At 32.3% G+C, this 12,504-nt stretch overlaps 1 protein-coding gene across 5 annotated transcripts in view; it reads left to right on the plus strand.

The window, feature by feature from the left end:
* Nucleotides 1-7,332, plus strand: part of LOC123703576 (IQ motif and SEC7 domain-containing protein 1) — a 171,929-nt gene extending 164,597 nt beyond the window's left edge. For all 5 annotated transcript variants that reach the window (XM_045651655.1, XM_045651659.1, XM_045651656.1 and 2 more), the window contains 7 exons: nucleotides 25-162; nucleotides 737-863; nucleotides 1,202-1,405; nucleotides 1,839-1,917; nucleotides 2,362-2,483; nucleotides 4,605-4,745; nucleotides 6,132-7,332. In XM_045651655.1, coding sequence (XP_045507611.1) covers nucleotides 25-162; nucleotides 737-863; nucleotides 1,202-1,405; nucleotides 1,839-1,917; nucleotides 2,362-2,483; nucleotides 4,605-4,745; nucleotides 6,132-6,232 — 912 coding nt within the window. In that variant the 3' untranslated portion in view covers nucleotides 6,233-7,332. The remainder of the gene's footprint in view (nucleotides 1-24; nucleotides 163-736; nucleotides 864-1,201; nucleotides 1,406-1,838; nucleotides 1,918-2,361; nucleotides 2,484-4,604; nucleotides 4,746-6,131) is intronic.
* The last annotated feature ends 5,172 nt before the right edge of the window (nucleotides 7,333-12,504 follow it).

Genomic DNA, 12,504 nt, shown 5'->3' on the forward strand with positions numbered 1-12,504 from the left:
TCAAATTTTACCATTTATCACCAGGTGATGAAAGTACAAGCGACGATAGTTGGCAAGAAGCCGCACCTGGCCTTGCCGCACCGGCGGCTGGTGTGCTACTGCCGGCTGTATGAAATACCTGACATACACAAGAAGGAACGACCGGGAGTTCATCAGAGAGAGGTGGGTAGTTTTATTATTTATTTATTTATTTATTTAAATACTTTATTGTACTGCCAACAAAGAATTACAAAAAGAAAACTTATACTAAAAGAAGACACAGCACAGATGGCGGCCTTATCACTTATAAGTGATTTCTTCCAGGCAACCAACTGAAGATGTGATAACATAATAGAAAAAGGATTTTATTTTATTTTTATTTTATTTTTGCTACATCTTGTTGCGTGTAGTACCAAAATATGTATCATTTTTAACTTCATTGAAGTTGAAAGCTAGTACATTCCTTTACAATATAATATTAACTTCTATTTGAGCATAAATCTAATCAATCAGTCAAAATAATTTTATCTGTACCTGTACCTGTACCTAACATCTATATACAGGAGCGCCATAAAAGATTAAATTTTTTCTGATAACTTCTAAAGCGTATGTTAAAGTTATGGGTAGGCTTAAGATACAAAAAAGTACAATCTTGCCTTAACAAGATAAAGTGGTAATATAAAACAATTAAGACTGCTTTTGACTGAGAGAGCTTTTAAAAACTATAGCAGTTTAATAAATCTTTGGTCATTCCCAGGTGTTCCTATTCAATGATCTGCTGGTGATCACCAAAATATTCAGCAAGAAGAAGTCCTCAGTGACGTACACGTTCCGACAGTCGTTCCCGTTATGCGGGATGCTTGTTAATCTGTTCTCTGTGCCACGTGAGTTTATACTACATTCATTTATTACTTAATCATGTTATTTTATTGGTGGATTGAACCATGTATATTTTTTTTACTACGATTAAATTAATATTCTATTTTATTCTGTTCTGCCTTGCCTTTAAACGATCAATCCAAAATATTTTGATGATTCAATATTATTTATTTTAGTTTATCAATGACAAATGTTTAATGAAATTATGAATTCAATGTTTGGATTATGTTTATCGTTATTCTTTCGGTATGAAATAGACACCTGCAAAACTGTACCTTATCGTCAATATATTTATTGTTATATCACTGTTCAAATAAACATTATTCACACCTTTACCTTACAGACTACCCGTTCGGCATACGTCTATCCCGTCGTGTGGACGGGCGGCGACTGGCCACGTTCAACGCGCGCAACGAGCACGACCGCTGCAAGTTCGCTGAGGATCTGCGGGAGAGTATCGCGGAGATGGACGAGATGGAGGCCATGAGGATCGAGGCTGAGCTGAATAGGGGCAAGGGACGGAATACTGGCAACACTGGGCGGAATGGTTAGTGGATTTAGTGAGTGGAACTTCGTACGTTTAGTGGGTTTCCAATAGGTTTAGTGGGTGGAACTTGTAGGTTTAGTGGGTGGAACTTATTAGGTTTAGTGGGTGGAACTTAGTAGGTTTAGTGGGTGGAACTTAGTAGGTTTAGTGGGTGGAATTTAGTACGTTTAGTGGGTGGAACTTAGTAGGTTTAGTGGGTGAAACTTAGTACGTTTAGTGGGTGGAAAATGTACCGACATTTAGTTATGTTATGTGTCTATTGCCAAATAATTATACATATACCATAAGACTATTTCCTGCTGAAGGAAACAGTTGCGCAGCGATCGAGTTTCTTCAATCATTTTACAAGATAATAATTGTTGTGACAATATCTATCTTATTGCGCAAAAGTACAAACTATCAATCTATATTAACTTTATGATTTTATTTATAGTAATGGAGAATCGAGACAGCGGCGTCGCTGACGTGGAAATTGACCATCAACAGTGCATGGATCATATACATGTTCATGGGTTAGTAGATAAATAAAATGTATTATATTTTTGTATGCATAAACTGTATAAAGTATAAATTTAATAACCAAGACAATTAAATAAAATGTAAATTTAAAAATTAATAATAACTAATAAATGAAACAAGGCCTATACTTTTAACTATTTTATTTACCAGCAATCATAATAAACTGTAATCCTTATAAACAACAACTAAAACATACTAAACATTCATATGTAATATGTATACACTATACTCGTTATGAGTCCTGCTATCAAAGCAAAAATGGAATCTTACAATTCGAAATTCGAAAATTCAACGTTCCATTTTCACACTTCAAATGACATTTAATTTAGAACGTCACTCAAAAATTCGAACACGTTCCTTTTCGAATTTTAAATGACATTTAAATATGGAACGTCACTAATTCGAACACCATTCAAATTTCGAACGTTCTGTTCTAGCGCGGTACCACCCCCACCCAGTTGTCCCGCGCCAGCCGCGCCGAGAGCACCGCATCCACCGCCCACTACAGTGATCAAAAGGAACGTGCTTAGCAATTCGTTGGTCGATATTAATGATCCTGGTGAGTGAAACAAAAATTATAACCTTATGATACAGGTCAATTAAGGAAAGCTGGCATGTTCACAGTACTCACACTTATGCAATTTCACTTACAGTATGTTCAAAAATAAATGCGATTCTAGTTTCATTTTAGACTTGAAATGTAAAATGGGTGCGTTGTAGATAAATATATTATGCAAATATAATTATGAAAGCTCTCATAATTTACCTGTAAAATTATACTTTAAAAGTAAATCAATTGATGAAGTTAATTATTTATTCTAATAATAATCAATTGGATAAAAGTATTAATAATCATTCAATTATCAAATAATAATTAAATTTCAGGTCATAAAAACAATACAAATAACACGTGCGCTCACTCCCAACACACGGATGGTTGTTTTGATAATGATTTAAATAACGGACGTCTTCTGCAGTTGCGGAGCAGTCTTGTTTATTGTATAATTTTCACACTATTGGTTTTAAACTCAAACTCAAACATTTATACAATTAGACTTCTTCTAGAAGCACTTTTGAATCGTCTTAGCAGTTTAACAGTTTTAACATTTACCACCAATTCAGAGAGCAGTATCTATAGAGAAGAAGAAGAATCTATTTAATCATACCTAATCGTAATCTTCTACTTCACTGAAACTTTCATCGCTCGAAGAATTCGCCGTCAGTAAATGAGTCAGTGTAATTATCTACTTTTGGTTCTAATTGAATATATTTTTCCTCATGTTCTCGCGTCTTTCTCCAAACTAATATGGCATTTGCTTCCTTTCTAAATAATTCTTCCACAGTTTTCAAGTTAAAGTTCACATTTTGTGATGCTACTTTCCCTTTAATTATGCCCCATAGTAACTCAGGGTTGAGTTCTGGATGGTATGGTGGAAGGCGCAATACACTATGTCCATGATCTTTGAGGATTGCATCAAGTAAAAATTGTGTATAGTTTGGCTTATTTTTTTTAATAATGTGATAACTCTGATTATTAATTAGTAATTTGATTTTTGAAAAAAAAAATGCCGATTTTAGTCAAAATTTATATTTTTCTAATAACAAGATCCTTATCATCCAAATTTCCACCTTGGTGAGAAAAATTGACATTTCTAATGAAAATGAACAAAAAATTAAATGATTTTATTAAATACTGTAAAATAGTCTATAATTCTTCCATTTACTGTATCACAAAATTCTTCATAGATTTTTAGATATTCATACTACACCAATTACATCACCCTGTATTTATAAACAATTGCAAAATATGACACATACATAGGCCGGGAGATACTGACACAAAATTTCGGGTCATTTGTAACAGAATGGCGGTTCTACAGAGGTCTTATTACGCAATGACTAAGAGAAAAATGATGGTCAGAACGCTGGTACCGGCGGACTAGTCGCGTGGGCGTTAGTCGAACTCGTCGTATAAATAGCGAAAGTCAAACGATTTGTAACACAAAAATTTTAGAATTTACCGATAGCCCATAAAAAAGATGTAGTCCGCCGGTACCAGCGTTCTGACCATCATTTTTCTTTTTGTCATTGGGTACTAAGACCCTTCTAGACCGCCATCCTGTTACAAATGACCCGAATTTTTGTGTCAGTATCTCCCGGCCTAACATGTGCAATGTGTAAATGTGTTGACGTTCCAGCTCTTCTTAATATATCAATAGATACTGTGTCACGTGATTTCAAACTTTCACATTTATAACATTATTGTATGTATTGCATAAAGGTCCGGGCTCTCACACAACTACGAATTCGCATCGCTACTCAAAAATCTGCGACTCGCACAAATGCACAGAAATAATATCCGATGTGATTTTCATCTGTATCTACCGTACATTGTCACTAGAACTACTGATTTATAGCACGGAACCGTATCACATCAATTCGCTTTGCAAGCCTGCGATGTGGCATCGTATGGCATTGTATCGCAGTTTTGTGAGGGACCTCTTACGGCAGCTATAAAATAACTTCCAAATTAGTTTATCAATATGATGATATCGGCAATTTATTTGTTTATTAAGGCAAATAAGAATCCATAGAACTTTCTAATTTTATTTCAGGCAACTTAAAGCTTATAAAATGAAGCCCTAATATAATTTACTTAGTATATAAACCTAATTTCCAGTGGCCCTAGCCGCCGAGAGGCTCCAACGTCGCGGGTCGGTGGGCTCGCTGGACAGCGGCATGTCGGTGTCGTTCCAGCACGGCAGCCGCAACGCACTGCACGCTACATCACCCCGACACCCGCCCGAGCAGCGCTCGCCTGGTGAGTGTAACTCAATCTCAAACATTTATTTAATCAATTAGACTACTTTTAGTAGCACTTTCGAATCGTCATTACAGTATTTTTAACATTTACCACCGATTCGGAAAGCAGTATCTATGGAGAAGAACCAGCAAGAAACTCCATAGTTGCTCTTTTAAAATCATGTCAATATTACATCACAATCTGTAACTTAAATCTAACTACATAATAATATATCATTATATGCCAAAGAACTGTCATGTGGTGTCGTACTCAAACTCAAAGTCGTACTCAAACTCAAAGTCGTAATCAAACTCAAAGTAGTACTCAAACTCAAAGTCGTACTCAAACTCAAAGTCGTACTCAAACTCAAAGTTGTAGTCAAACTCAAAGTCGTACTCAAACTCAAAGTCTTACTCAAACTAAAAGGCGTACTCAAACTCAAAGTCGTACTCAAACTCAAAGTTGTAGTCAAACTCAAAGTCTTACTCAAACTCAAAGTCGTACTCAAACTCAAAGTCGTACTCAAACTCAAAGTCGTACTCAAACTCAAAGTTGTAGTCAAACTCAAAGTCTTACTCAAACTCAAAGTCGTACTCAAACTCAAAGTCGTACTCAAACTCTAAAGTCGTACTCAAACTCAAAGTTGTAGTCAAACTCAAAGTCTTACTCAAACTCAAAGGCGTACTCAAACTCAAAGTCGTACTCAAACTCAAAGTCGTACTCAAACTCAAAGTTGTAGTCAAACTCAAAGTCTTACTCACACTCAAAGTCGTACTCAAACTCAAAGTCTTACTCAAACTTAAACTAAGATGTAAGGAATCTTGTTCAATAAATTTTATTTATTTTTTTATAACTCGAACAAAACCTCATTCAGACTCACTCAAACTCGTATTCGAACTAAAATTCAAATGCAAACTCTTATATACACCGGACTTAAACTGAAAAGTATAATAAATTTTGAAGTACATAGTACATTTCCAGACTGACAGCAAACAGAAATCAATTTGATGGATCAAAAACTTATAGCCTAGTTTAACAACTTCTGAATATGGTTAGCTTTTATTTTTATTTTATTTTCTGTTTTTTAAATGACATGTAAATATACATATAAACTTGCTGCCACTCTAATTCCCTATTTCAACCACTGGTTTAGTGGAGTTTAATGGATTTAGTGAGTTCATTGGCTTAAGTGACTTTGTTTAAAAAGTATTTCAAATTTCATAGAACGGTGAAAGCGTTACAGAATACTTTCAAATTTATAATATGAGCACAGATTAATAAAATATTATAGGCTACCAATGACCATCGCTATGTCTTTATAAGTTTTTTTTTCAGTTTATTTCTAAGAAAATAAGATTCAATGTACTTTGAATATGTTATATAATTATTTATTTTCTATTACAGGTCGTCTGTTTGGAGGCATATTCCCGGGCCGTCAACGCAAGCTGAGCGCATCAGGCATACCGGACACCAAGAGCCAAGTTGGAAAGAGCACCGAAGTTTAATCGACTCGCATTATCTACTCGGTTTTAAAATATCGATTATTTAATCGATTCCAGAAATCTCGATTGTCTCCCGTTCGAGGTTGTGAAGCGTTTCGAATGCGTTGATTTTTTCTTAAATCGATTATCATTCCGATTTCTTTTGTGCCATCTTGAATTCCATTTTAGGTTTAGGGACAGTTCACTTAAGTGAAATACAGTTCATGCGTTCTCTGTCTAACATATGTGGGATTGAGAGTGATAGAGTAAGATGGCATGATATTTGACTTCCACTAACGATGTGATTAGTTGAAGTTTCAGGGTATTTGACTGTAGTAATGGTGCATTACTTTTTCTGGGCGTATTATAAGGCATTGGGAAGCCATTGGTCTTATGGATAGGTTTGGGTTAAACTTAATAAATACTATGAATGAATGGATAGGATTTTTCCGATTTTGACACTTTAAAATGTGCCAAGTAACAGATCGTTTAAAGCATTTTTCGCGTTTTTTAAACTTTAGTGAGTAGAAAAAAATGTTGATTCTATGAACTAACTTTTTCCATATATTTATTTGATAGAAGTTGAGGAACATATTGACTGAATAGAAAGTGAATGAATCGAGATCGGGTCCACGTTTTGTGTAGGAAATTAACGGTAAATAAATAACAAAATATGTTGAAACGTTTGATTTTGATGACCGTTTTCTTGGTAGGGTTATGGTTAACTTATACACAGGCATGTTGTAATAATAAACGTAAGGTCTAAAAATTGCTTAATTAAAACTTCGTAGGACAAATTTAATAATTCTATTAAAAATATCTTACAAGTTTCAACACTAAAAAAAAACTATACATAATTACTTATGTATATTTATTATCTACTGTTTGATAAAAACAGAATAAGGGACAATATAGAATTTGGATATAATATTCAAAAAATAAACATCGGTTTATACAATATACAACGGGTTAGCAAAGCAGCGCAATTTCTTAAAAAGTAATAAATAAAAATTCTAATGAATCAAAATAATCCAAACTAGTAATATGTAATTTTATCGCCTTTCAATCAGTATACGAGTATTTAAATCAATATTAAAATCTACACTCAAACTACCATTTTTTTTTTTAAATTATAAAATCACATAAGAAATTGCGTTGAGTTCCAAGCGTTGTATTAAATTAAAAACTATTCGAATTTGACAAGAGAGATGAATTTTGTCAGCAACTTAAAATAAGGATAGTAGTTACAGGGTTATCCAACCAAAAAATTTGACATTTAACTCAAAAAAGCTGGACAACATCTGAAGAACTAAGGGTTTTTGGATAGGTACTCGACATACAAATGTTACCATCAACGGAGTATTACAATACATAATTATAATACGACGTCATTTAATAACTTCCTTATTTAGAATAATTTGTACATACGTTCAAAATATATACAATAGATGTTTATATTACTTTGCACAACTAATTCAGAATAGATATATCACGTTTATAACGAATTTAAAACATTGTTGAAAGTTATTGTTAGAGTTAGAGAAATTTTTGGAATTCATTAAAATTCTTATCGTGGAATAGTGTTGTTCATTCTAATAATAGGCGTCCAAATACCATTCATTTCAGTCCAAATTAGTACTTAAAAATACAGATATTTATGATTATAGATATTTACTTCGTCCCGCTCTAAATGGAAAAGCGACTATTCATATATCACCCTAAAACCCTAATGTTACCTAAAATTACCCAACATTACCATTTCACCTAAAATATTAGAGTTTAGGTATTTATATTTCTGGTTACATCCTAGTTATTTCATAAAAGAAAAAATTAGGTAGTTCAAAATGTTTCGACGAATTTTCTCGGAGGTAAAATTAAATAGAGTTGTTATTGGCTATCCTTGAGAGATATATTTTTTAACTCGAGTGTCTCTTCAAATGGTCAGGGAACTTAAATATTTCCTTGGAGTATATTAGAAGAACTAGCGAAAAATACTATAAAATGTTAGTCATTCGATAATTAAAAATATACACTGGAAAATTTTACATGCACAAATCAATAGTTTTAGTCATTCCATAGAAAAATCTAGATTCACTAGTCCTTCTAATATAGTCCTAAAATTTCTAACTGCTAAAAACCTTACTATAAATAGCGTTAAAGTAGCCACTGTTAACTTTGTACCAGTTATTTAGGCTTGTTGTTTCTACTATTTGATACGTGGGTAGATAGAAAACCAATTGTTGAAAAATGTTCAGAGGATTTGCGTCCTTATTGCTTGTGACTTAAAACTTGTTATTGGGTGATACTAATTATTTCTATGATTTGAAAATTTAAGCCTCGATTAATATGCTGGCCATAATTAATTGCAAACGTGTTTTGTTACCTCTTTTAAAACTTTTTTTGTAAAACATTATTTTAATTGAAAATTATAAAAAAAATATATTCTTGAAAATACTAAAATGTACTTAATTTATAATTAGTATCACACAATAACGTATTTCCTACTTAATATATCGAAGAACATTTTGTTCCTTCTACCTGATTGACTTTACCAATGTACAACTTACGTATACGTCTCTGTATGCTGTCCATTTTCCACGAATCTCCAAGTAGGCTAAGAAACTTTATTTTTTATTATATGTGTATACTTTGCGTTTCAAACAGTATAAAAAATTAACACATAGAAAAGCCACAGTATGACGTGATTTTTGTCAAACTAAAAAGATGCAAAAAAAACGAATTATGTCGGTTGTTTCAAAACTAGTTGAAACGCACAGTAACAGCGTACTGCGCAATCGCTTAAAAATAATTTATTTGATATTTTTTTTTTTTTTTCACTTAATACGTAATTTTTGATTTTTCGCACTCTAAAAGAAAGTTGAATTTGGCGCCAAAATAACGTTCGTTCTTAAATGCGTTCGCGCCGTGCGTTGTCATACACACTTGAAGTGTCGACCATAATGTCACAATTGTTTACTAAACTTTTTAGTATATTTTTACATATTTTAATGTTATAAAATAAAGAAAAGTATACATTAACGAAAAAGCAGATTTTTAGTCCCAACCATAATGATCAGCCAACTTCAAGTACCTACCTACCTTATTTTGTTGAAAACTGTATAACATTTTTTTTTAAATGTGTAATGTCAAAATGATTATTTCAATATTTTTGGTTTTATTCATGTAATGTGAAAATTAAGCACAATATAATGCTTCCAATGAATAAATTCACAACATGGTCGATGCTATTGTTAAAATTCTCTTTTAAAATGTAATGCATTACGATAAAAGGAATTGATTAAGCGTTTCGTCGTTGAATTTTGAACCTTATATACTGAAACGTAACTTTTAATATTGATCTTTAATATAAGGAGGGTTGTTGAATCACGTATTTCAAGCGACGTATTTGTAATTTTGTCTCGGAATAGATTTTTTTTGATATGTTACAAATATGGATTTAGTTTCTTCTTACATATTTTTAATAATTTTAACGTAAATAATATCTTCCGAGTCCATATTTGAAACGTATCACGTGTGAAGTTGTTTGAAATGCTTTTGTAAATTTCGCTTGAAGCCAAAGATGTGTTTTGTGTTCACATTATTCCAACTGTCTTCTAAAATGTGTGCATTTTTTATGAATGAGGCTGTAGTGTCAAAGTAGCGCTATCTCTTTCTTACCCACTTAATAAACAGAGTTAGAACGAGACAGCGTCATTCATAGATAATTTATACGTACCATAGATAAAACAGATTATACCAACTATATTTTATCTGTTTTTATTTTGTAAGTTCATTTGACATTTAAGTTTTTCTGTAAAATAAACCTTACTAACTTATTTACATGTATGTATATTAAAGAGGACATCTAATATATATCTTTTAGTTATTGTTATGTAAAATTAGAACTAAGCAATAAACGCGCGTGCGTATCCCTATGTATTGTATAATATAATGTTGTTGAGAGTTGCTACAACTAAGTCACTTACATTAGTTTTATTTAAAAAAGCAAAAGTGTATTTATTTATTAAATATGAATTAACATTCATGAAGAATTTTGTTGTTTTATTTATTCACCTTACTCACTTATTATCATAAGTAAATCGCACTCAGTGATTTAAATATTAAAACCATAATCGGCGTACGATAATCTCTTTTTGATTACAAAGATGGCATAACAAAAGTATTATAGGTATAATCCCCATGTTATGAAAATCATATTTAAAACAGCGCCATCTAGTTGGAAACGAAAGTAACTAATTCGTGGGAATTATGTTGAAGCACTGAAGCTTGATAAAAAATATGGATATGGAATATGGATGTCACTGATGAATACAGGCCAAATACAGGCACAGGTTAGAGAAAAAGAACACAGCTTTATTCTGGGTTCTGTCCAAATACAAAATAACTGTATAGAAATAAAAATATGTTTTTATTCGGGTTTTTCTATAATGCGAACTAAGTTATTCATTGCTTATAAATATTACATTTGAATGAAAGTATAAAGTAGCTAAATTAACGCTAGAAATTAGAATGAATGATTCAAACGATTCAAGTAAATTAGATCTATATGTTTTTACTCACTATTCTCGATTTCGTATTTTTCTTTTAAGATTCGCAAATTGTGTGATAAAAAGGGCTGAAATAACATAAAAGTTAAAAATAGTACTATCATTTCTCACAATATAATTTATACCTATGTTCATCAAAGGAAGATTAACAGTTAACACATTTAAAATTATAGAAAAAATATCTAAAAGATACCTACCTATGTTCTTTAAACGAAATCACTACCTAATCATCTACTATTGCATCGTTTTTGACCTACAATTCACAACTGTATTCCGTAGTTATTGAGTCTGTTAATTTATACATAGGCCACTGTTACCTCGTCAACACAAAGGGTTCTTTTCCGAACAAATGATAGTTTTAACTGGATAAAATGTTGTAACAGGTCAGCAGAAAATAAATATGCACCTGTATTTTTAATATCATTCCCAAAAAACGAGGTTCTTCGTACTTTTATGCAATTTTATATCATATATATTATAGGATTGTAAAGCTAACGCTATAGGCAGTACAAGTACTCTAGCGGATTATGCAACTGGCTTTATTTCAACGTTAGAAACGACAATATAACGTATTAACAAGTGTTTAAGTTATATTAATGATATATTTAGGTTTTAAAATGATATAACCAAAATATATTTTCTCAATAAAGTGTCTAAATAATAGCAGACAACGAATTTACTAAAGGGCTCTATTTAATCAATTTGTCATGGTTCACAATCGAATTCGTCCCAAACTTGATAGGTAGGAATAGAGCTGACAGGAAGTATCCTCAGCAAAATTGACCCCCCTTTTCTAAAGATTAAGTAAATAATTAATCAACCATTTATAATACATAAAGGTCTAAAAATGACTAATTCGTGGAAGCAGAATGGTAACAGTGGCTATGAAATTATCGCTACCAATAATAAAACCTTGCAGGGAATTGGGCTATCCCAATATGAGCGTGACCCAATTTAAGCCGAAGCTCCCGTGTTTTTTAGAGTATATCTCTCTTATAATTTCCATACGCCTTTCGCGACCTAATTAGTCCTGAATCATGTAAGATTTCTTATTTGCTTAACCTACTTTCTCGTATTGTTAAATATATAAAATCTTGCTTGGTAGAGATTGCTGTTTAACCTTAACCTGTTGTTATATTTTACTAGCTGCGCTCCGCGGTTTCACCCGCGTGGCTCCGCTTTTGTTTGTCTTAGCGTAATGATATTATTATAGCCTGTAGCCTTCCTCGATAAATGGGCCATCCAACACCGAAATAATTTTTCAAATCGGACCAGTAGGTAGTTCTTGAGATTAGCGCGTTTACGCTTTATAATATCTATTAGTGTCAATATTTTTAAATATTAGGTATACAATATTATTACCATCTCCTTGATACAGCGGTTAGTGAGTGTAGAGCCGACTGGGTTCGAATGCCATAAGGATTAACAAAAAAGTCTGGCCAGACATTCTAAGCGTAGCTGATGGTCTATTTGTCTGTAAATAAACCTATTAGTGAAACAGACATAGAATGCATCTACTGAACAAACTGATATATTATTTTATTTATCTTTCCTTGTACCGATACCAATAACAGCCAAATAGGTAAACTTTTGGTTTTGGATTTCAGAAAATGAGTAACAAAATTCATGTTATATTACTTTGGGACAATTCTTATAAGATAAAGTTACTTATCCATAGAGGTACCTACATAATATAAGTTTAATCAAGGCAATCGTAACATCGCTTAT

The sequence above is a fragment of the Colias croceus genome, chromosome 26 (assembly GCF_905220415.1).
Source record: "Colias croceus chromosome 26, ilColCroc2.1".
Classification (NCBI taxonomy): Eukaryota; Metazoa; Arthropoda; class Insecta; order Lepidoptera; family Pieridae; genus Colias; species Colias croceus.